The sequence below is a fragment of the Penicillium argentinense genome (genome assembly GCF_028826775.1).
Source record: "Penicillium argentinense strain IBT 30761 chromosome Unknown utg000004l_segment0_segment0, whole genome shotgun sequence".
In the NCBI taxonomy this organism is placed as follows: domain Eukaryota; kingdom Fungi; phylum Ascomycota; class Eurotiomycetes; order Eurotiales; family Aspergillaceae; genus Penicillium; species Penicillium argentinense.
Window position 1 is genome coordinate 3,307,697 of NW_026622663.1, and position 23,824 is coordinate 3,331,520.

The following is a 23,824-nucleotide window of genomic DNA, read 5'->3' on the forward strand; positions in this document are numbered from 1 at the left end:
TCTATGAAGATTAGGAAGATGTGACTAGAATAGTGAGAGTAGAAGGAAAATTCACGGGTGACTGAGAAGACTAGTAACCCGGGTCCTTTGGGTTGTTGCGGAAACTACTGATTGAAGAGGTTCTTTGTCCGTCTTGACAACGTGGGGGTGTGGATCGACATCGTCCTTTGAGGCTCTGAACTTGCTCTACCGTCCTATCTGTCGTTCTATCGAATCAAATATTAAAAATTCAGAGAACTTCACAGGCTTGATTCAAGTAATCATCGAATCAGAGCTCCTTCCGTAGAATTAACTGACGAAAGCACATGCAAATGTAGAATGCGCTCTAACTGTTCAGATCTCATTTAGAACGATATCATGGAGAACTGCACTGCTAATATGCTATGTAATAGACAGGTGCTTTTGCTACATGGCCAGGTTGCCTCTGATTGGTATCAGCCTGGATTGTCCCAACAAGCTTCTGTAGTTAATCTATACTACTACTAGCAGTAAGTTGAAGGATTACCAAATAGAATATTAGTACAGTTTCGTTTCCAGTGCCATAGAATTTTTGATTTTCTGAAATTATTGCAGTTATGCGATCCGCTGATAAAAATCTCTTGATAACCCTTCTGTTTGGAGTGAAAGTGGGTGCGACAATAGCCGGGGGATCATAGCTGATCCATGGTCGGGCGCGCCAGGGGAAGGTCAGGTGATGTGGGTACTGGTGGGGGATGATGAGGTCAACAGCTGTATTCGCATAGCTGCACGGGATACCATCAATAGCAAGTGTCTTCGACACTTATTCAGTGAATCACCAGGTGCGAACCTCCTTAAAGTCAGTCGCAGAGTCATCGGGCTTCTCTGCCCGCAGTCACACTCTCGCCGGCAATAAGGTGTATCACGTGGGAGTTCGAGTTGTTTTGGCCCACATCCGCCCCTCCTCCTCAAGTCCGCAACTCACTTTTCTCCGTGGACGTGCCGGTCCTGGTTCTGTGATCGCGGACGCTGCAAATCCTTCGAGAAGCTGCTCAGTGACTGTTCGTTTGTCCATACGACTATCGTGTCCCCACCACTGAAGTTTCGGTCGACACCAGCCTCCGCAATACCAGCAGCAGTGGGGTCCAGACCCAGTTGTCTGCTGGTTGCTCCCAGGCTAAGTCCAACTACCCTGACCGCCTCTCGCGCAAGAGCTTATTCTCTCTCTTCGCGGGACTTCGACACGAAAAAAAAAAAAAGGGCGACGCATCGCATTCCTTCCCCTGCCCGTGTCAGATCCGACACCCTCCCCCTCTTTCGTTTCCTTTCGGGGCGGTCACTCCCCTGAGCGTCGGGTGGCCACTGTTTGCTTCTAGCTCCGCACCTCTACCCCTCGAAGACCGCCAGTCAACAACACCTTTACCTACCGTCAGAACGCCGCCATGCCCTGCTTCAAGGGTCTGGCTGTGAGCATCCACACGCCGGATGGTCCAATCTCCGAATACTCCATTCAGCGACACTCGCGATTTGGACGGATTGCCTGCTTCATTCCTGTTCCCCCACCCAAAATTCCCGATTCCCCCGAGGGCAAGCCCGAACAATCTACTTTCGCCATTTCCATCACTCTCCTGAACCCTGGCCAAGATGTGCCTTACTCCACCCCAAAGCCCACGGACGATTGCCCCTCACCCAAGCCCAAGGTTGTCGGAGGATTGCCGGGCCAAACCGGCAACCGCGGCCAATATTCCGGGGCTGTCATGCCCTACCAGGCATTGACCAATTCTTCCAATGAGACCGTTGCCGCCTACATCTACTTCGACGGACGACAGAAGGAGGAAGTAGCTACACTTTTGCGGCGAGGTGAAGAGACATGGGTCAACTCACGCTGGGTCAATTCTGATGACGGCGGTATCGCTGAGCGGGAGTTCCTTTTCCGTGAAGTGGGTCTTGAGCGTTGGCTGCATGGATTGGACCTCGAGGGCAAGGATGCGGCAGCTACAATTGAACGGCGGCGTCAGAAGATGGAGAAGCGTCGCGCAAAGCGCGCGACCGAAAACACCGACATCAAAATGGAAGAGACAGGCAACAATGACACCAAGCCCAAGAACATCATGCGTTACGGCAACGACGATAAGGATCCCCTCAAGGACATCTCCGGTGATGATCTGTCATCGGATTCAGATGACGACGACCCAATTCCCGAGTCTGCTGGTCAAATCAAGATTGCGCTGTTCCGAGTAATGGCATCTGGTGAAATCAAACGCGGCGAGTACTCTCCGCAATTCGACGCGCACGACGATGACGAGGGCGAGCAAAATGGCAATGGCGGAGATGCAGATATCGACCACACCACGAGTTTCGCGAAGCCCAAGTCTCTGGACCCGAAAACAATCAGTACACAGACCGTTACAGGAATCGATCCGACGGACAAGCCGTATGCTGTCTTCACCTTCATGTATCGTGGCCAACGTGAGTGCTTTTCCTCCCCAGTCAACTTATGGTTCGGGTCCGCTAACATTTGCAAATAGGTCAATTGCAAAAGATGGGCATTTTGAAAGACCCCAAGGCACAGGAAACTCCTGTTGCAAAGAGGAAGTCGCTCCAAGCCGACCTGTCGAGTCTTGGGGCTCTCAAGCCCGGCGGTACCGTGGGATTCCTTAACTTCCGGGACCAGAACACTCGCCGAAAAGGCAGGAAGAGCGAAGACGATATGGATAGCGACGATGATGACACCGACAACCCGATCTTGAACAAGGCTGATGATGAAGAGGGCAAGGAAGATGATGGCCTGCACCTCCCCTGATGATATCAGACGCCAAGGAGAACTGGAGGAGGGTGTTCGGAAGATCCGAGTGAGTGCATCCCTAAACGTCATTGGTATTATCAAGCCTCCATTCTAACATAGCTACAGCTCAAGCGTCAGCACTCTGCTGAGCCCTTCCCGGGCAGCGGCGCTGAGTCAAGTGAAACCCCTGCCTCTGGAACAACGCCCCCTGCCACTGATCGGTCGACACCCCCGAAGGCAACCCCCAATGCCGCCACATCTGAACAACCCGTGCCCGCCATCCATGGACCGGACGTGTTCCTGGGTAGCCCGTTAAAGAAGCAACGGGCCAGCGTCTCCACTGCTGATGAAAATGCCCTACGACGCCGGATTGCTGAGTCCTCCGGAAGAATCAACGAGGTCCTTGGATCCGGTGAAGACGATACGACTGGTAAGATGAGCCCTAGCCCAGAATTTTTCGGGGAGATATTCTAAATGGACCCAGCTTCTTTTGGTGAGAAACTAGATGCTAGTGCACCTACCACCTCCCAAAAGGGACAGGAGGAAGAAGAGTTGTGAACGCGATACGGAAGTTAGGGTGGCCCTTGCGAGATGACAGTGGCCACCTGGGGAATTCTTGTTGATAGATCCTTCCCAATAGGATCGGGGCGAAGCTGCTGAAACCACCTTGGATGTGCCCAGCACCCCCTGCGCACAGGTAAGTAGCCCTTAGCAATTTTAATGTGGTCTGCGTCAACTAACTTCGTAGAGAAGCTCCTAACAAATTAGGATTTTTTTGTTCGATGCTGTGTGCGGTCACAGGTTTCAATTTGCACCTCGATCTATACTTTCGATCAACCTTGACGCCGTTATGCCAACGATCTATTAGTACACTACAGGAAACTTCGCGAAGAGCAAATACATTAGCTACGTCGCCTCGAGGCGGCATGTTCAAAGTTCCGTACTGAGCCACAACACCGTAGGCCTTCCAGTCGTACCCTACCACTCCTAGTATTAGTAGAATTCACCTAAGTGACAGTTTGAAGCCACTTGCAAGCTAGATTGGCCTGTGTAATCATGCGTGGTTCTTGCACAATATCCAAGCGTATTGTAGGCACTGCCCAATGTACCCTTTGTATTGACGGGGGTGCTGTTGCTTGATGCGGCAGTTGGATCAACCGCCCTTGCCTCGACTTGCAGGACTTCCCGCCTCGCACTTCCTCTTCTCGAGATGTGGATGATGTTTTCTCGGTACATCCGCCCTTTGCAACTGGCTCTTTTACCAAAATCCTGCAGCAGGAAGTGCCTGCTGGTCCGCGGCTCTTTTCTCCACCAGGTTAGCGATTCTGCCCACCTTGCTTCCCAGCCCGCCGAGCTCATCCAATACAACCATTTCGGTTTGCTTTTTTGCAATACATTGACATCACGACCCTAATTTAGTTCTATCCTGCAAATTTGTCCTCGTTGCGTTCACAGTCCACGATGCCGCTCTCCCGTTCATCCGATCCCTTGGTCTGGATCGACTGCGAGGTGGGTTTCCATCCTGGATATGCCCTGCGCGACAACGCAGTGGCCGACGCAATCCAACGCGAGTTCCTGCTGAGATTTTCCAGATGACCGGCCTGGACCCCGAGACGGACCAGATCCTCCAGATCTGCTGCTTCATCACCGACGCCCAGCTGCAGCTGCTGGAGCCGAACGGCTTCGAGGCCGTGGTGCACCAGCCCGACTCCACCCTGGACACGATGTCGCCCTGGTGCATCGACGTCCACGGCCGCACCGGCCTGACCGCCGCCGTGCGCGCGTCGACGACCAGCGCGAGTGCCGCCGCCGACTCGCTCCTTGCCTACATCCAGCGCCATGTCCCCGCCGCCCGCACCGCGCTGCTCGCTGGCAACAGCGTCCATGCCGACAAGGCCTTCCTGGTGCGCGGGCCCTACGCTCGCGTCATGGAGCACCTACACTACCGCATTCTCGACGTGAGCGCCATAAAGGAGGCTGCACGCCGATGGGGCAGCGACGAGCTGCTGAAACAGGCCCCGCCCAAGCGCGAGGTGCACCTGGCCCGCGACGATATCCTCGAGAGCATTGCGGAGATGAAGTTCTACCGGGACCAGCTCTTTTCATAGATGACGCAGCTGGCCTGCTTGCATGTGATGATCGACTGGATTTATATGGATGTCACTTTGTACCCTTCGTATTGTACCCTATGGTAGCTGTAGTCAACCATCCTCCTTTTGTTCTATTATTATTGTTGTTGGGGGTGGCGGAGCTGCCCCGCCCGCAATGGATTTGAGACAGCCAGCAGTGCAACAACAACAACAACACCAAAATCACCTCCCCCGGGAGCAATGGCTCAGTTGTAGTCCTGGCCAGCGAAGTCGGGGCGAGATGCAGCTTCGCGCGTAATCTGCAGGGCCGTCCGGGCCAAAAGTACGGAGAATGCTGGTTCATAGCTGTCGGAGGGGCGCCACCGGTGGGATGATCAACACATGACGGTGCCCCTCTTCTTGTCGGTGAACTTCGCATTGCTCCCCTAGACTTTCTCCTCCACTCCTCTCCCCTCCACCATCATGTCGGTTCAAACGGTCTCCATCCAGCCCTTTACGGACCAGAAGCCAGGCACGTAAGTCTCCTTGCCCTTCTGCTGTCACCCCCCGTGGCACCCCAACGCTCACAACAACCCCAGCTCGGGTCTTCGCAAGAAGGTCAAGGTCTTCCAGCAGCCCCATTACTCCGAGTCCTTCATCACCAGTATCCTCCTGTCAATCCCCGAGGGCGTCAAGGACTCGTTCCTCGTCATTGGCGGTGATGGCCGTTTCTACAACCCCGAAGTGATCTCCAAGATTGCCCAGATCAGTGCCGCCTACGGTGTCAAGAAGCTGCTGGTCGGCCAGAATGGTATTCTGAGTACCCCGGCCGCCAGTAACCTCATCCGGGTGCGCAAGGCTACTGGTGGTATTCTGCTGACTGCCAGTCACAACCCCGGCGGTAAGTAAAGCTTCATGATGGATTGTTTTTATGTCTCGAGTCTCGCTCTAACATATCTCTGCCGCCACCTAGGTCCCGATAACGACTTTGGTATCAAGTACAACTTGGCCAACGGTGCCCCCGCCCCCGAGACCGTGACCAACAAGATTTACGAGACCTCCAAGTCTCTGACCTCCTACAACTATGTCGACGTGGGTGATGTCGACACCTCCAGCATTGGCACCAAGACCTACGGCCCCCTCGAGGTCGAGGTTGTCCACTCGACCGCCGACTACGTGACCATGATGAAGGAGATCTTCGACTTCGACCTGATCAAGGAGTTCCTCAGCTCCCACAAGGATTTCAAAGTCCTGTTCGACGGTATGCACGGTGTTACCGGCCCATACGGCACCGACATCTTCGTCAAGGAGCTCGGATTGCACGCCAGCAGCACCATGAACTGCGAGCCCAAGCCGGACTTCGGCGGCGGTCACCCCGACCCCAACCTGGTCTACGCCCACGAGCTCGTCGAGGCCGTTGACAAGAACGGTGTGCACTTCGGTGCTGCCAGTGATGGTGACGGTGACCGTAACATGATCTACGGTGCCAACACCTTCGTCTCTCCCGGTGACAGCTTGGCCATCATTGCCCACCACGCCAAGTTCATCCCCTGGTTCCAGAAACAGGGTGTCTATGGTCTCGCCCGGTCCATGCCCACTTCTGGTGCTGTTGACCGCGTCGCCGAGGCCCAGGGCCTGCAGAGCTACGAGGTGCCCACTGGCTGGAAGTTCTTCTGCAATCTGTTCGACAACAAGAAGATCTCCATCTGTGGTGAGGAGAGCTTCGGTACTGGCAGCAACCATATCCGTGAGAAGGACGGTGTCTGGGCCATCGTCGCCTGGCTGAACATCATCGCTGGTGTCGCCAAGCAGAAGCCCAACGAGACCCCCAGCATCGCCTCCATCCAGAACGACTTCTGGAAGACCTACGGCCGTACCTTCTTCACCCGCTATGATTACGAGAACGTCGACAGCGATGGCGCCAACAAGGTCGTCGGCACCCTGTCTGACCTTGTCGCCAATCGCGACACCTTCATCGGCTCGACTATTGCCTCGCGCAAGGTTGTTGACGCCGGTAACTTCTCCTACACCGACCTGGATGGCAGTGTCTCCAAGAACCAGGGTCTATATGCCAAGTTCGACGACGGCAGCCGTATTGTCGTCCGGCTGTCTGGCACCGGCAGCAGCGGCGCTACCATCCGCCTTTACGTCGAGCGCTACGAGAGCGACAGCTCCAAGTTCGGCCTCAGTGCCCAGGAGTACCTCAAGGACAACGTCGCCCTGGCTCTGAACCTGCTCAAGGTCAAGGAGTACGTTGGTCGTGAGGAGCCTGATGTTAAGACCTAAGATGGTTTCTTGGTTTCTTTTTAAACCCCATGTGACCCGCTGGATGGGTCACGGACTCGGCTCCTATGATGGCAAGCTACGATGGACGAAAACGAAAACCACGTATGGAATGCAATGAGGAATGTTTGATTCTAGTAGTAATACACTGTCCATTCCCCAGCAAATTGGAAATCATTCAAGTTCCATTTCAGTATTGCATTAGAACCAACTCTTTGGTGGTAGATATAAATTATAACCTCATCACGTCATCAAAAAGGATAATAGACTATTTCTCCAGATGCTTCGGATGTACTTTCAGGCTGTCCAAGCCTTCGCCGACGCTGCCAATTTGGTGTCCCACCACTCCTTCCACATGACGACTTGTTCATCACGTCTCGCCTCCTCGGCTGCAAACACCACGGCGTGACTCATGACAGCCTCTTCCAGCGTGCACCCGACAAACCGTGCCTGCGCTGTTTCAATATCAAGGCCATCATTCACAACAGCTTCAACGGCACGGACATATTGCCTAGCAAGGCCATAGTCTCCACCCCCGTGAGACTCTTTCTGGTCTGGCGGTGGCTTGGGGACATTAATGGTCGTTGTCTTCGCAGTCGCAAACTCATAAATCGAGATCGTGTTGCTGTCATACTCGATCTCACCGGTCGTTCCATAGACACGTCCGCGACGCTCACACTGTTTCTCCGTCGGCGCAATCATATGGAACGTCGCAGTCTTCGCCAGACGCCCGGGCGCCTTCTCTTCATCATCCCACGCAAACGTGACAGTCTGATCATCGCAGACATTATTATCCGCCTCGTACACGCATCGCCCATACCAAGGCCGCGCAGAAATGGCCGAGTCCGCATCAGTGGTAACATCATAATCCTCCCGTAAACAAGAGAGGAGATGAGCTTCCGCAGCTTCGGGCCCTCGCGATTGATACACATCTTCAATGTCAGGACAGACAATGTCCACCGGCCAGGCCCGATGACCCTTCGCCAGATGACGATCCTTATAAATCCTCAGAGCACTATAGCTGCAATCCGGCTCCGCAGGACAGGAAAGACAATTAGTCGCATCCTTGGCCGCAGTAGGCTTGCGCGCACGCCGGAATTGCGTCAGGGCGCCCGCGGAGGAAATCGAGCGCGGGAAATGTGGCTCATGGCCCTCCGCTCGCGCTGTCTCGAGGGAAGGCGGCGAGCAGAGAAGCCAGAGGATAAAGTCGATATCGTGGCAGGATTTCGTGAGCAATGAGCCGTCTCCCGCCGCATTGGCTCGTCGCCAGTTTCCCCGGACGTAGCTGTGCGAGAAATGCCACCAGCCTACTGGCTCGCAGTGTTCCAGCGAGACGATGTCGCCGATGACCCGGTCTGCGAGGAGTAGTTTGCGCAGGAGGGTGTTGTGCGGGCTATAGCGGAGGACATGGCCGATCGAGAAGATCGTTGGGGGCGACCGGGGCTTCTGCGTTGAGCTCTCTGGCGGCTGGAGTGTCCGGTAGACTGTCAGGCAATCTTGCAGCGATAGAGCTAGTGGCTTTTCGCAGAGGATGTGGAGCTGTAGTGGTGCAATTGCCTGCACGATCTCAACGTGTGTTTCGTCTAAAGTGCAGATAAAGACACCGTCCACGCCGACTGGGCCCGAGCCTGTTGTCCCATTGCCGTCGTCGCTGTCTTTACTAGCTCGCTGTCGTCGAGTAGTCTCCCACTTGATCCATTCGCGCCAGTCGCTGAATACTTGTCCTTCCGATGGAGTGCCCTCGCTTCCCCAGATATAATTTCGTCCGAATTCGCTCCGCTTGAAGGGGTGTGGTTCGGCGACGGCATGGATGGTGCCTGGAGTAGCAGTTGTCACGGCGCGTGCATAGGCATTCCCACGGGATCCGGCACCAATGACGAGGAAACGAGTCTGTTTCCTGAAATTTCCATTTGCCGAGTGGCTTGGAGGATCGGGAGCTGGAAGCTGAGGCTCTTTCATTGTGCTGGATGGTGCCGGAGAGAATTGCGGGACTTTGGATGTGGACAAAATCAGGTCGTTGATGCTTCCAAAGCTGGCTAAAGATTCAGTCACGGTCTGAGCAGTGCCATTCGCAGCAGAACAGCACCCCTTTCAAGAAAAGAGCTCGAGAGCTTCAAGGTGAGCGAGGTTGCAATGGTTGCGGGGGCGGTTGCAATTCGTCCGGACGGGCGTTGCGGGGAGGCGGAATCAGCAGCATCGGCAGCCGCCTGATTGGCCGCAAGGGAAGTATACCTGGAGCCACGAAAGGAGTACTTATCTGTACATCACAGATACAGCCTGAGATGGCTCGAAAAGGCAAGGGAATACGAGAAGGTCCGTAGTCGATACTGTGGGAGGTCAAAGGGTGGTCACTGGGCGATCCGGTTGCTCATTTGCATTTGTTCAAGTATTATTGCATTATATAAGACTTAACTATAATACCTATAATATGACAAGAAGTCGCTCAGTTTCACTTCTTCTCATCTTCCCCGCTACTTTTCTCATCGATCTCCTCCACCGTGGTCGTTGGCTTGTGATCATGATCAAAGATCCTCGCCACTTCTTCCAGCGATCGACCCTTCGTCTCAGGGAAGAAGAAATACACCATCGTCAAGAAGAAAATGAGACAGCCCACGTACACAATGTAGTACTTCCACTGTAGAGCCGAGAACGCCACCGGGTTGACGTACTGATTGAAAAAGCATGCGGCAGCATCCGTCATCAATACAACAGCCATGCCCTTGGCACGCAGTTGGAACGGAAGGATCTCGGCCGGGTATGCAATGAAGAGAGGGGTGTAAGCCATGTCAAATCCAGTGAAGAAAAGGAAAAGCATGGGCACCACGGCCACACCTGCAGATTTGATGTGCTTCTCCATGAATAGTCCCGCGACGACGGTTGTCATGGACAGGAAAAACAACATGATACTTGTGCCTAAAAGCCACAAGACACGACGCCCATATCGCTCAGATGCCACAGCGCCGACAAAGGCGAACATAAGGTTCCATATTTGCAAGCCAGTGTTGACAGCAGCTTGGTTTGAGGCTCGCGTCACTCCCACGGAGCTCAGAATGGGGGCCAGGTAGTAAGATACAATACCTGTCGAGTCAATTTGTTAGCAGTTTGATTTCGTGGTTGATTTGGAAGGGTCAGGGATTTCTCATACCATTTCCACCCCATTCTTGCATAAGTCCAGCCAGGACACAAATGAAAAGGCGGTGCATATCTCCCTTGGACGAGAAGAATGAGCTCCAGTGGCTAGTGGTTGCGTTCTCAGCATTGATAGTCTTGCAGATTTGGTCAAATTCGTGCTGAACGAGAATATCATCCATGCTACCATTCGCGTGGTATTTTGCCAAAATAGCATATGCTTTGGTTGTCTTTTTCTTCGAAATCAACCAGCGGGGGCTCTCAGGGACAATGAACAGCCCAATCAACTGGACGACTGGGTATGCCGCTTGAAGAAGACAAGGAACTCGCCACGACCAGCTGCCCGTCATGTAGAGGGTCGCGAATGTAATGCTTGCCGATGCAATCGAGCCGACACACCAGCAGGTATTGTATAGAGCCGTCGCTGTTTGTCGCTGTCGAGGATGTGCGATTTCCGTCGCCAACAACGGCGCGGCTGTTTGTGCAGTTCCGACGCCGATACCAGCCAGAACTCGCATGCCGAAGAATATCCAGTGATTTTTCACGCCGATTTGGACCAGAGATGATGTGATCACCAAGCATGATCCAATACCAACACACCATTTCCGTCCAAATGTATCTGCGCAATATGAAGCCGGGATGAACGATATGAAGGCGCCGAGAGAGGTCGCGGCGATGATCAGACCGATGATACTGGGCTCGAGGCCGCCAATAATCATCTTAACTAGAGTCACGGAGAATATTTTAGCGTGGACCCTCTTTAATCCTGATTGTTTCAGATCGAAAATAGAAAAACGCTTACATTCAGGCAGCACCAGTAACCCATTGATCAAGCTTCCGTTATAGCCCGTCCCAGCAGACGACGCGAACATGAACGCAATTCCCAAGTTCAGCTTTCGCAACCCCCGGTCCTTGATCCAGTTCCGATGCGTATTGTTCGGAAGGACCTTCAGCGCCTCGATCGGCGTCTCGGGCTCTTTAGTCGGCTCCATGATAGTATGCTATGCTATGCAGTCCGCGCTTCCAGACGGCGCACAGCTCGAATTTCGAGTTACAAAACAAGGCTATTCAGCAGCATCAGGTTCATTAAGCTTTATAGCTCTTGAAAATCTCGACAGAACATCTATTGAACAAGGGATCCTATCCACATTCCTGCCCTCTTTCGCCGACGAGGAACCGGCGTGGCGGGGATGAACCGGTGATCCAAAATCGTGGAATGTAGGGAGGAATGGGTGGCCCGGTTTTTTTTGGAGCTCAAAGCCAGAAATAAACAAGGAAGAGGCACAATAAGCTTAATTGCGGATCGTCTGCGCATTACAGCTCACGATAAGGAGCTCTTGCAGCTCTGCCAGGAGCCAGATAGCATCAAGTGATCAGCGATCTAGCATGGACTTGCAACCAAACCCTGTCCCCAGGGAAAGATAAGCCCTAGCTGTTCCATAGCTCCAGTGTTCCCCGGGGAGGAGCTCTATTCAATCGTGCTGTCATCACCAACCAGCGAGGCATACCGATTCCCCAGCCCGCAGAACCCCTCGCACTGCTCCTGGTCCCCAACCTCCCTCTTCTTCTCGAGGAGCTCCTCCAGGCTCCAAGCGATTCGCTCGGCGCCCAGTCTGGCGCCCTCGAGATTCGGGGCCCCGGGCCCGAGTCGTAGTGCAGCCATTCGCCCAGTCATGAACAGTGGTACATCTTCCCGCCACATGAGATCATCGGTCAGGCAGGGCAGGCCCTCCTTGACTTCAACTGGGTATTGAACGTTCAGGTCATTCAAGAGGGACATTTCGCGGACATCGGCGCGTGCCCCTGTTGCAAAGTAGATGTAGTCGATCGGGGGAAGATCCGGGATCTGTGGGTCGGTGACCAAGGACCAGGTTTGCGTGTCTGCATTGTACTTGTGCGAGATGATCACCGTGCGCGGATGAATCGAGGCACGGTTATGCGCGGCATGTTGCTTTACAATTTTGGTGTAGCGAGGTGTGATGCTGCCGCCGCCGCGGGCCACCTTCATCATTTCGAGGCGTTCTGTAGAGTCCGGGTGAGTCAGTAAATTATCCCTTAGTAGAGGCACGATCGAGCGTACCCTCGTCTGTGTCAGCAGACCAAAAGGCGGCTTTTTCCCAATTTTTATACTTTCCCATCCAGGGCAGACTGATGTCGAAGTGTTTGACTATGCGCGGATATATGTTAGCACGCTTCCACCATAGATTGATGAAAAACGCCTCCTCTAAATCATCTCTTGTGTCGACTTACCCTTCAGGTCAGAGCGCATTATAAACCACACTTTCGTCACTCCCTTGCGGACAGCCATATCCACGATCTGCGCTGAAGAGAGGCCCCCGCCCACAACGACCACGTTGGTCTGCTGCCGTCGCTGGATCTTGTTCCGCACATTCGGGCTCGGGAAAGACTTGATTTCCATGCTGTGACAGCATGCCGAAGCGCCTTCTTCCTCCGTGGTTGGCTTCCAAGGGAAAATCTTGGAGATTCCAGCTCCGCCCGCCCCAATAGCAAGTACCACTGCTCGGCTGTAGAACTTCTGACCGGTGGAGGTAGTGAGAGTGAAGACTTTGGAACTCGAAACAGGTACATCCCCACGTTCGGGGAGATAGTCATAACTGATCCCCGTGACTTCTTGCTTCAGTATCTGACCTGGCTTGTCAAGATCGTATCGCTCGATGATGGAGTTGCAATAGTCGGTGAAAAGCTCCGTGGATGGAGAGTAGTAGTCTTTTCGATCGCGTTCGTCGATTTCACCGCCGATGGGCCTTCGACGATATCTTCGTCAGTGATGTAGTCCATCGTGGTGGGGGAACACTTATGAAGTGGAAACGTACTGTTGCTTCCCACCCTGCCGTCTCTTCTTCTTCTTGTGCTTACTCATTTCCTTGCCAACACACCCCGAGATCTCCCACAAATCTTCTTCCCTCCCGACTTCCTGCGTATAAGCTAACATCCCATCGCGGTCTCCTGGGTCGGGATGGAAGAACATGGGGCTTCGCAACTGCTTAATCTCAAGCATGCGGAACGCATTATTCCACCTCTGCATCCACTGGTCGCCCGAGCCGTCCAAGACGAGCGTGGAATAAGATGTTTCGGATGAAGTCGACGCGGATGAGGAGAGGGATGGCACAGAAGACGCCGAGCCTGTAGACCCTCGTCTTTCTGGATCCGATTTCTTCTCTTCCTCTTTTCCAACGCAGGAGTACGCCTTCCCCGCATTCCATTTATCGGCTCGTACCCCGTTCAATTTACTGTGGCGCGCCTGAACGAGCTTCATCCGTCCCGTGTGCTTCTTTATCCAATGGTATCGTTGATGTTCTTCGTCAGTGAACATTGCTGAGGGCGTCTCTTCGTTGAGTCGGGCAGCGACGCCCAGTCCGCAAGGTCCTGCTCCAATAATGATAACATCGCGGATGTCGTTATCGGGGGACATCTCGGTTGTAGTTCTATTCGAGTAAGCGTCGTTTGGGAGGGAGAAACTTCAGACGAATCATCAGTTTTTAAAGAGATTTAGGAGAACGTCCTATTATGTACGATGGCTCTTGTGTCTGTCCCACTCCTTTCTGCAATGTCCTCATGCTACGCGGCCCACGAGGTACTCTTCCCCAAGGTCCTTAGGGCTTGGCTTGATACAATCAGCACAGCGAAAAGGAAACGCGAGCTCCCCACAGCGGGACATGACGATCAGATCAGCTGGTGGATCCTGCCAGCTTCGAGTACCTTGGGGCTAATCTTGGATTGACAAAATGTATTCTCTTCTAGCAATATGAAAGGGGCATGGGATTGAGAAACATCCATAATTATGCACAGGAACCCCAGGTCGAAAGAAGTATATATATAAGAAGCAAATTAAATTAATACCGACAGCGAAGGGAGGAAGGGGGGGGATAACAAAACGTCAAAGACCATCAAAAAAAAAATCCCCAAGCTAAACGCAATCAAAAAGCCGTAAATAAAGCAGAAACCCACTCGGAAAAGAATAAAATAACCAAAGAAAATCCACCGAGATCATAAACTCCAAATCCCCTCCAATGTCCTAACGCCCGCGCCCTTATGTTTGAGTCGCATTCCAATATCCGTGGTCAACACTTATTTATGCCACTTTTTCTTGGCCTCCGCGTTTCGTGATCTTGGAGCACCACCGCCCTCCCGACGATGCCAAGCATCCTGAGGCCAGACCCATCCACGAACGCGCTTAGCATCGCGGCGTTCACCGATCTGTGGCTCGGGAATCCATTTGTCCTTCGCCTCGGGCAGAATACGCTGCCGAGTTAGAGCACCGGGTCCACCGACGTTGAGGTGGGCAGACGGTTGATCCGGGAGTGGTTGGGATTTTGACAGCATGAGCAGGAAGTATAGTGCCAAACTGGCAGTCATGGGAGTTGAGTACCCATCATCCGCCTCGGGCTCAGGGGACCCGTGGCGGGAGTGCGTGGATGATGCGTAAGAAGACGAGGAGAAAGATCGCGCACTGATCGGAGTTGCGAGAGGCGGTGCTTCGCGGGCTGGGGGTGGGGGTGTTGTTGCTGTTTTGAGGGGGATCGGGGCGGCTACTTCGAGGAGTCCGAAGTATGGGATGTCGCCGCCGACGTCACAGCCGGCACGTACACAGACTAGTTCTATTTCCGTGATGATAAAACCGTATCGGCAGGAGTGTTCACGCATGCACCGCTGTAGGTGGGCTAGGCCGTTCAGGTACTCGACACGGCGGTGCGGTGCCTCATTGCGCATTCCAGTATTCCAACGATCAAAACTTTTGACGATGCCCACCAGACGACCACGGGGTAATCCTGCCAAGGTACGATCCGTATCTGAAGCATAGTTTGCTAGGAAGTGAGGGTGGCCGTGATTCTTGTGGCCCGTGTGTCGCATATCTGGCGCCGCATACAGCTGGAGATGGTCTGGACCCTGAGATACTCTCAGAGCAGCATTGACTCGTGGCGCATAGAGGTCTCGAATGAGACTAACGAGGGCAGGTTCGGATTCGGGTGCTAGACGCGAGGGTGTCACTGCAACAGGGGGAGCGAGATTTCCCGGTATCTCAGTCCGCATGAGCTGGGCAAGTCCAGGGATCGAATCAAATGTGGAGAGTGAGAAAGATGTCCAGCTGCGAAGATGACGAATATCCCACCAGAAATAGTCGTGCATACCCCGAGTTGGAACAACGCTCACATTGCGGACAAGATTAATGGCCTGAGTAGGGGAAGTTAAGTAGGACATCAGGTTGGTTGATGGTGAGGTCAAATCCTGCTGAGGGCTTGGTAGAGGCCGTGGAGATCGTTGCGTTCCAGATGTCTGCTTGTAGTTGTACTGAGGTGTTGGGACAGTCAAAGGGTGCAGTGGGCGCACAGGACTATGCTGAGATGGTTCGGCCGTTGGTGCTCTCTGAGAGTATGATGGATATACCACAATATTCGGTGTCACCGGGGTCACTGGGGTGCAAGGTGTACAGGGTGTGGTCTGGGCCTGCTTCTGGGGAGTATATCCGGGAAGGTGCCGGTAGGTGGGATAGCCATATCGGTTCAAGGTAGCTTCGTCAATGCTAGAAGTGGAAACGGAACGAGAATGTCCTCCACCAGATTTCCGCTCGTGGGACGGAGTGATGGCCACCGGGGATGATAAAGCAGACGAGCTGCCGTAGCCAGTAGTCACAATTGGAGAGATTGGAGAAACCAAAGGCGCTTGATCGCTGGTATCCACTCTATTGCGTTGAATTGGAGGCCGACTAGGGTACGGAACAAATCCAGGAGGGTTTCGTGTATTGGACAAAACACGACGGTGCCGAAGTGGTCCACCGGCAGATACAGGCTCAATGACCACGTCCTGCGGCCGGATCTTCGGCAAAAGAGCTGGGCCATGGTGATGACGAGTTGGCGATGTGGTCGGGGTTGTGTCTCCCGTCACTGTCGACCAGGGCGATGATTCACTAGAATAGATGGACGAATTGGATGCATTCCGACTGTGTGCCGAACCAATACATTCCTCAAGAGGAAGATGCGGTGGAGTTGTCGGCTGGTAGCGAGAGTATTTTAGAGACATGTTGGGATGGCGACGACAATTTTTGGTCTGCAGGTCGACAGTCATCATCTAGGAAAAGACCGACGTAGAAAAGAATGTAGGTCAATGTTGAGGACCAACGCAATGACCGAGCAGGCCGTTCAAGATAGGACAGCTTCCACTTGAAGAAACAGAGACACGATGTAGAAGGAGAAGGCTTGGATATTAAATGTTCAGCGATCAGCAGGCTCAAACAAGCCAAGCATGGAAGCATATCCGACAGACAAGGGCCTACTGACGAACCCAAGCAGATCAGAATAACCTGAAACATGGAGAAGCAGTCCATGGAGACGCCAACGGAGGCTCCTATTCTTTTTTTGGGACCCTAGTCTCCGATCGAGAGGAACGCCCACGCGATGAAACGCGAAACTGCCGACTATTGTGCCTGAGGTCGCGCGACAGGGGATGCTGAAACCCCGTCAAGGGCTCCATCTGGGTATAGTGTCGTTTCAACGGACAGTCGCGCGTTAAAGTGTTGCTATATTTTGCATCGGCTTCGATGTAATTCTTCAGATCCCTCATTTAGACTAGCTCGGCTGCAACAGAAGGGAATGATTCTAAATTCAGCAACAATTAGGTCGCATTTCGCAGGTAATTAGCGGCTTCTCCAAGTAGGAGGTCGTCCCTCCAGGGTAAAGCGCCATGCTTCAGGAATCGCCAGGACAGATGGGCGGTTAACTCGAAGCAGGATAAAAATAGCCCGGCGAGTACTGGAGTGCATCGAAAGCAGGGGTCGGGTTCGGTGGGGGGAGAAAGAAAAAAGTCGATGCGGGTTCGTGGGGGAGTGTGATACCGCAAGGGCCCGGCGGCTACAGTTGTGCGCCAAGTCCAGTTACGCGCCGGCCGATCAGTGTCACACATCGCGCCCGGTTCCTGAGATGGAATGTCCCATAATTAGCAGTCAATATGTGTTTCAGAGTACGTTCAGAACAAGGTACGAAGCAGAAAAAAGAAGAAAAATGATGGTTAAGAAGAAATTGTGCGTGCACATGTCATATCATTACTTAGTAGTAGTTGCAGCAGGGGCCCACTCGAGCCTCGCCTATCTCATCACGTTCATCCCATTCAAGGGTGAAATAAAAAAAAATAGCACAGAAGAAGCGAAAAAGAAAATATGCGCAAGGTTCCTTTTCCGTTGCCTTGCGTACTCTATTGGGACGCAGAAAAACACAACGCTTTGGGGGGGAATCTTTTCTGAAACCGTCTAAACAAAAGTCATATCCAGCGGCAAAGTAGATGGAGAGGAAAACGAAACACCGTTTACGCCTTGATCTCGTAGTTGCGGCGGAACATGTCATCGACCTCGGTAAGGTAGTAGGTGCCGGACTGCAGAGTCTCGGTGCTGCCAGAGGGCTTAAAGTTCTTCTGCAGGTGGGCGTGCTCACGGAGCTTGCACATGTCATCGTAGGCCTGAGGGGTCAGGACGGTGCGGCTGTCCAGGCGGTTCTTCAGGTCCAGGTTCTTGACCATCTGGGAGACATCGCCGACAATGTTGGCGCTGAACATGGAGGAAGCCAGACCGGAGCCGTAGCTGAAGAGACCAATGCGCTTTGGCTCGTTGGGAGAGAACTCGACGTGGCTGAGTAGACTGGCCAGACCGGCGTAGACGGTAGCAGTGTACATGTTACCGCACAGAGTGGCCACCTGGAGACCGGGCTGCACACGCTCAGCGAAGCGCTTCTTGGTCAGACCCATGAAGGTCTTCTCGACGGCCTTGTCGGTCAGGGAGGTGTTGTAATCGAGGTCACGGAGCTCGGGGGCGACCTCGGCGAAGGCAGGGTCGGAGGGGTTGGCCAGGAAGTCGTTGTAGAGCATGCGGGCGAAAGACTTCTGGACCAACTTGCAGGTAGGGGCATGGTACAGGATGTAGTCAAAGCGATCGAGGCCGGTCTGGGACTTGGTAGTACCGTTGGTACCGTTCTGGGTGGCCTTGAGAACCTTCTCACGGTCACCGTAGGCCTTGTAGCAGGCATCGACGGCTTCGGTGTAGCAGCGGAGGGAGAACTGGCCGTCGACAACGGGGTACTCGCTGGTGAGGTCGGGCTTGTAGAAGTCGTAAGCGTGGGTGATGTAGGAGGCACGCAGACCGGGCTCGAAGACAATGGGGGCGTCGGGGCCGATCAGCATGGCAACACAGCCAGCACCACCAGTAGGGCGGGCAGCACCGGCGGCGTACAGAGCAATATCACCGCAGACAACAACAGCGTCACGGCCATCCCAGGCGGAGGACTCGAGCCAGTTGATGCTGTTGAAGACGGCGTTGGTGCCGCCGTAGCAGGCGTTGACGGTGTCAATACCCTCAATGTTGGTGTTGCCGTGGGGAGCAAACAGCTGCATCAGGACGGACTTGACGGACTTGGACTTGTCCAGGAGGGTCTCAGTGCCGACCTCCAGGCGGCCAACGGACTTGGGGTCGATGTTGTACTTCTTCATCATGTTCGCGAGAGTGGTCAGAGACATGGAGTAGATGTCTGTACAGGCATTGACAGTTAGGATACGGATCTCTGGTCACCGGATTCCGGTCCATGAGCGTAGAGGTTCAACTTACCCTCACGGTCGTCGCAGAAGCTCATCTTGGTCTGGCCGAGACCAATGGTGTACTTGCCGGCACTCACGCCATCGTACTTCTCCAGCTCAACCTGGTCGACGCACTGTGGCAGTTGTCAGAGTTGCACAAGACCATTGAGCGTAGAAGCTCCAATCTATCAGGTGTACGTACCTGAGTGGGGAAGTAGACCTCAATGGCCTTGATACCAATGTTCTGGGGACGGGCAGCCATGGTGATGTTGTTGGTGGGGGAGGGGCAGAGGTGGAAATTGTGGGAATGAAGGAACAGAATGCCCGGCGCAACGAAAAAGAGAGAGAGAATTGAAACGAAGAACGGGACGAGGAGAAGAGAAGAAAAGGGGTTTAAAATATAGCAAGAGCGGCGGGCCCGTGGAAAAAGGAGGGTGTTGTGTACTCGGATCTACACTGTACGATCAGTCACCAGCACTTTTTTTTTGGGCGGTGGGGAGCTTTTGTTGTCTGCGGTTCCCTTGAGCCGAACAGTTTATGATTTACGGTGTCATTTATCGAATTGAGTGTGATTGTTCTGCTAAAGATTTTCTGAATTGGGTAATATATGCAGCCTTGTTGCTATATCAACAGTCGTAGCATGTGCCGTGAGGTACTGTCAACAAGGTGTATACTGCGTACTGTGTACCTGACACCGGATATACCCAGTCTGCAGTCTACCAGGAACATTCGACTCCAACACTCCAACAACCCCCCACCTCCTGCTGTAAATTAAATCCTGCAGACTGCCATGCCATCTTATCTCGGATCAGGTCCGTACCATCACGACGTATCCACTGAATTCCCTGAAACCATCCATCACAGGTGGATCACCCATCCGCTGGTCTCCGTGCCAGTGGCCTCACTCGGGATGCCCTCTGCCACTGCTAGCAGCGTGTGCTCTCGGTTCCCGTCGCGGTCTGTGTACTTCTCGTAGATGTAGATTCCTGTTCATGAAGGCGCCCATCGGTGGCTGTCATCAATCCATGTCTGTGGCGAAGCGGTCGCGGGTGGACACCTCCCCCTCAACCCCATAATTGGGCAGCACCGGGGAATGATCGCCCCCGGAGCATGCTGGCGCTGCATTCACACGGCTCTCGAAACTGTGTCGATCTCCAGAACTCGCCCGTCACGCAGGCAGGCCCGGGGTGCCTCTGGACGCGTGTAAGGGAGACGACGAGGAAGATACGTGGGCGTGGGTCGCTGCGCCACGAGGAGTCCGGGGAGAAGTTCTGGGCGTTGGCGTTGGCACTGACAGGCAACTGTCCTGTCCTCCCGCCTCCCTCTCCTCCGACCTCCATCCACCTTATCCCCCATCACCATCGGCCCTGGGGATAATGTTGCACGCTCATTTTCCTTCCTAGGCAGATCATGATCGACCAGCTCCCCTCCGTGCCCTTCGCTTGTCACGGCTCCGCGTGGGAGTCTCCGATCCGCCATGGGCGACGATAAGTTTGAATACCAATCCCTCCCCATTCCCTCTTACGAGGAGGCCACCGCCCAACCATCCTCCTCGCGATCCGACCTCGGCGAAGGCAACGATGCCGAACGAGAAGGCCTCCTCAATCGCGATGGCAACCGCTCCCATTACCAACCCCCAACCGTCGAATCCGTACGCAACAGTCTCGATGATCTCGCCTCCTCCATTTCGGGCTCGGCCCGGGGCTCGCTGGATGAACTGCGGAGGGAACTCGATCAGATGGAAGTCGATGACTCGGCGCAGGGCAACTCTACAGGCTCGCGCTCTCATCTTCGCCATCGTTTCTCCAAGCGTCTCTCCAGTCTAACGCGAACGCTGTCCGCCATCCAGCGACCCCTTCAACGATACCTCCCAAGCCTGCCAAGCTTCCGCCGCCCAACCATCGATCTCAGCAATGCACGAGAACGTTTGCGCGACCAGGGATGCATCATGGTTCTACGGCTATTCGCCCTGCTGCTGGTCGTCACGCTGGTCTACGTCTTCTTCATCGGCGACATCTTTAACCTCAACAGCCGCATGGTCATGGGCCAGTCGTACAGCGCATCATCTGTCGAGAACTTTATTCAGGGACATATCAACGAGACCAACATTGCCGAGAATCTCCGACGGGTGACCGGGTTTGCTCACATTGCCGGAACCAAGGGCAGCTTCGTCCTGTCAGAGTGGATCGAGCAAGAGATGCGCAGTGCCGGGTTCGATCAGATTCAACGGGAGGAGTTCCAAGTTTATCTGAACTACCCGCGTGACGATGGCCGCAAGGTGGCTATCCTTGATCCACCGCAACTGGCGTGGGAGGCGACTCTGGAAGAGAATGATTCGCGAACTCCAGTGTTTCATGGCCACTCCAAGTCTGGAAATGTTACTGGCCCCCTTGTATATGCCAATTTTGGTGCCCGTGAAGACTTCCAACTGCTCGCCGACCGAGGCATTTCTCTCAATGGCTCCATCGCGCTTGTTCGCTACTATGGAACCGAATCCGACCGCGCCCTGAAAATCAAGGCCGCCGAGCTCGCTGGAGCGGCAGGCTGTATAATCTACTCCGATCCAGCCCAGGACGGGTTTGTCAATGGCCCGGCTTACCCGAAGGGACGCTACATGCCGATGGACGGAGTCCAACGCGGTGGCGTCAGCCTAATGTCTCAGGTTGTCGGTGATGTCCTCAGTCCCGGCTTTGCATCGACCCCGGGAAAGAAGGACAGAGTGGCTCCAGAAGACAGCCCTGCGTTAGTGAAGATTCCAAGTCTGCCCATCTCCTGGCGCGATGCACAGCGACTTCTTCAGTCCCTGGAAGGTCATGGCTCGAAAGTCCCGAAAGAATGGGTTGGCGGGGTACCTAAGATTCAAGGGTGGTGGACCGGTGACCAGGGCTCACCGATCGTTCATCTGATGAATCTTCAGGATGAGGAAGAACGTCAGCCTATTTACAACGTTCTTGGCACAATACTCGGATTGGAGGAGCGCGAGAAAAAGATTATCGTCGGCAATCACCGAGACTCGTGGTGCCTAGGAAGTGTCGACCCAGGTAGTGGTACTGCAGTGTTCATGGAGCTTATTCGCGCCTTTGGTGAACTGCTTAACTACGGCTGGCGGCCACTGCGAACCATCGAGTTTGTCAGCTGGGATGGTGAAGAATATAACCTCATCGGTTCGACCGAGCATGTGGAAAATCAAGTTGAGGAGCTTCGCAGCAATGCCTATGCCTATCTCAACGTTGATGTGGGCGTGTCGGGCTCAAATTTCCGTGTCGCAGGCTCGCCCGTCTTCGAGCACACCGTGCTGTCAATCTTGAACCGTCTCTCCGATCCCTTTGCCAACAAGACACTGAAGGACATCTGGGATGAGAAAGGCCAGAGAATTGATCCTCTTGGTGCCGGCAGCGATTATGTCGCTTTCCAAGATATTGCAGGCACGTCGAGCATTGATTTTGGATTCGAGGGTCAACCTTACCCCTACCACAGCTGCTACGAATCCTACGACTGGATGGAAAAGTTTGGCGATCCTGGGTTTGAGTATCACAAACTTCTCGCTCAGTTCTGGGGGCTGCTTCTGCTCGACCTCTCAGAAAACCCCATGCTACCCTTCGACATGGAGGCTTATGCCCGGTATGTCACTGGTTGGGTCAACGACTTGGATACGTTTGCCAAGTCCAAGAAGGCGGGCGTCGATACGAAGAAAATGCACGCTGCTGCAGAGGAGCTGGAGACCAATGCTGCCAAATTCCAAGAATGGACCCAGGTATGGCACGACAGTGTCTGGGGTTCAGGCGGTTATGAGAGCAATGTCATGGCAATCCAGCGAGTCAACCACAATATGCGGATGGCTAGCTTTGACACTCATTTATTGGATCTAGATGAGGGCGGTGGCGTAAGTTTTAACACAACTTTTCCAACCTGACATTGACTGACCATTTATCCAACAGATTCCTAATCGCACTCAATTCCGCCATGTCATCTTTGGCCCTGAGCTGTGGGCTGGCTACGATGCTTCGATTTTCCCCGCCATTCGGGATAGCATTCATACAGGTAATTGGTCGCTCGCCCAATATTGGATCGACCGGGTTGCAGACACCATCCATTTTGCCAGCAGCAAACTTCTGTATTAAATGTATACTACCTCTCCATGCCACTGGCCACCCGTTCTTTTCTCCCACCATGCATACCCTCATACCCTTTGTTCTACTTGATTGCATCTCCTTTCATCTCCATCCCAAGCCTGTACAGTCTTCCTGGGTTGGATTCTCACTATAGATCATCTCTTTGCATATGAGGAAGATTTTCATCATTTTCATTGGCCTGTCATATACCACGAGCTCTTCCGTGTTGCTTTTGGACGGCGGCTCTAGAGGCATCTATCTGATTATTAAATAAATACGCTCCCAGCGAGTCTCTAAGATAATCACACAAAATAGTTCGAGAGTTGATTTGGGGTACAGGTTCGAGTGGCTCTCCCCACGTCTACTGGGGTTGGACCGGCTCTCCGAAACTGGACCCTGAAACTAGCACCGCCATGAACCCATATCGAAATCCTGGTCGCTCTGCAAGTTCGGCTCAAAATTCGGCATTGATAGAGTTTCCGCCCGCCACGAGGGTCTCTTGCCCGCAAACAATGGAACCAGGGCATCAAAAATATGCCGAGGTGCATTCCGGTCCCCACAATTCAACTCTATTTCCTCTCAACCGACGAATCACCAAACTCTGAATCCATGCCTCTGGGGGTTCTCCGCATTTCCCCATGTTTTTAGGCTCCGTGGATCTACCTTCATGGTCGATCCTTACCTCTAATATTAGATATCTCAGCTGGATGATGCCACTAGTACGCACTACGGTCGTACGGAAACTGTGCTCTAGCTCCAATAGCTGGGGTGGCGGTTGGCTTTTTTCGGGGCTGGTGGGGGTTTTCCCATGGGGTTTGATCGCAATTATTGAGTTTCATGTCGGTATTCTCGGTCCGGCGGTCTTTTCTCTGAAGAGCGCACGAGGTGTCTGCGGACCGGGGGTAGCTGGGCTT

General features: G+C 53.7%; 9 protein-coding genes across 9 annotated transcripts; 4 read left to right on the forward strand and 5 right to left on the reverse strand.

Annotated features, from left to right (window-relative positions):
• Positions 1-1,400: 1,400 nt before the first annotated feature.
• N7532_004159 (uncharacterized protein) lies at positions 1,401-3,301 on the forward strand (the record flags this gene model as incomplete). Its single annotated transcript, XM_056616653.1, has 5 exons — positions 1,401-2,427; positions 2,487-2,748; positions 2,771-2,810; positions 2,870-3,173; positions 3,228-3,301. The coding sequence occupies 5 exons, from the start codon at positions 1,401-1,403 to the stop codon at positions 3,299-3,301; spliced, it is 1,707 nt and encodes a 568-aa protein (XP_056477010.1).
• A 903-nt stretch (positions 3,302-4,204) lies between these two features.
• On the forward strand, positions 4,205-4,851 carry N7532_004160 (oligoribonuclease; the record flags this gene model as incomplete). Its single annotated transcript, XM_056616654.1, has 2 exons — positions 4,205-4,252; positions 4,336-4,851. 2 exons carry the CDS (start codon positions 4,205-4,207, stop codon positions 4,849-4,851), a joined length of 564 nt encoding a protein of 187 aa, XP_056477011.1.
• A 444-nt stretch (positions 4,852-5,295) lies between these two features.
• pgmA (phosphoglucomutase PGM2) lies at positions 5,296-7,098 on the forward strand (the record flags this gene model as incomplete). The annotated part of the gene is made up of 3 exons (XM_056616655.1): positions 5,296-5,348; positions 5,412-5,713; positions 5,786-7,098. 3 exons carry the CDS (start codon positions 5,296-5,298, stop codon positions 7,096-7,098), a joined length of 1,668 nt encoding a protein of 555 aa, XP_056477012.1.
• A 294-nt stretch (positions 7,099-7,392) lies between these two features.
• Positions 7,393-9,054, reverse strand: N7532_004162 (Gfo/Idh/MocA family protein; the record flags this gene model as incomplete). Its single annotated transcript, XM_056616656.1, has 1 exon — positions 7,393-9,054. The coding sequence occupies one exon, from the start codon at positions 9,052-9,054 to the stop codon at positions 7,393-7,395; it is 1,662 nt and encodes a 553-aa protein (XP_056477013.1).
• A 490-nt stretch (positions 9,055-9,544) lies between these two features.
• On the reverse strand, positions 9,545-11,216 carry N7532_004163 (uncharacterized protein; the record flags this gene model as incomplete). Its single annotated transcript, XM_056616657.1, has 3 exons — positions 9,545-10,173; positions 10,241-10,948; positions 11,027-11,216. The coding sequence occupies 3 exons, from the start codon at positions 11,214-11,216 to the stop codon at positions 9,545-9,547; spliced, it is 1,527 nt and encodes a 508-aa protein (XP_056477014.1).
• Positions 11,217-11,692: 476 nt separating this feature from the next.
• Positions 11,693-13,657, reverse strand: N7532_004164 (FAD binding domain protein; the record flags this gene model as incomplete). Its single annotated transcript, XM_056616658.1, has 4 exons — positions 11,693-12,246; positions 12,305-12,391; positions 12,475-12,989; positions 13,059-13,657. The coding sequence occupies 4 exons, from the start codon at positions 13,655-13,657 to the stop codon at positions 11,693-11,695; spliced, it is 1,755 nt and encodes a 584-aa protein (XP_056477015.1).
• Positions 13,658-14,313: 656 nt separating this feature from the next.
• On the reverse strand, positions 14,314-16,263 carry N7532_004165 (uncharacterized protein; the record flags this gene model as incomplete). The annotated part of the gene is made up of 1 exon (XM_056616659.1): positions 14,314-16,263. One exon carries the CDS (start codon positions 16,261-16,263, stop codon positions 14,314-14,316), a length of 1,950 nt encoding a protein of 649 aa, XP_056477016.1.
• A 1,278-nt stretch (positions 16,264-17,541) lies between these two features.
• On the reverse strand, positions 17,542-19,060 carry erg13 (hydroxymethylglutaryl-CoA synthase; the record flags this gene model as incomplete). The annotated part of the gene is made up of 3 exons (XM_056616660.1): positions 17,542-18,752; positions 18,830-18,932; positions 19,001-19,060. The coding sequence occupies 3 exons, from the start codon at positions 19,058-19,060 to the stop codon at positions 17,542-17,544; spliced, it is 1,374 nt and encodes a 457-aa protein (XP_056477017.1).
• Positions 19,061-20,275: 1,215 nt separating this feature from the next.
• Positions 20,276-22,919, forward strand: N7532_004167 (M28 family metallopeptidase; the record flags this gene model as incomplete). The annotated part of the gene is made up of 2 exons (XM_056616661.1): positions 20,276-22,681; positions 22,737-22,919. The coding sequence occupies 2 exons, from the start codon at positions 20,276-20,278 to the stop codon at positions 22,917-22,919; spliced, it is 2,589 nt and encodes an 862-aa protein (XP_056477018.1).
• Between the last annotated feature and the right edge of the window lie 905 nt (positions 22,920-23,824).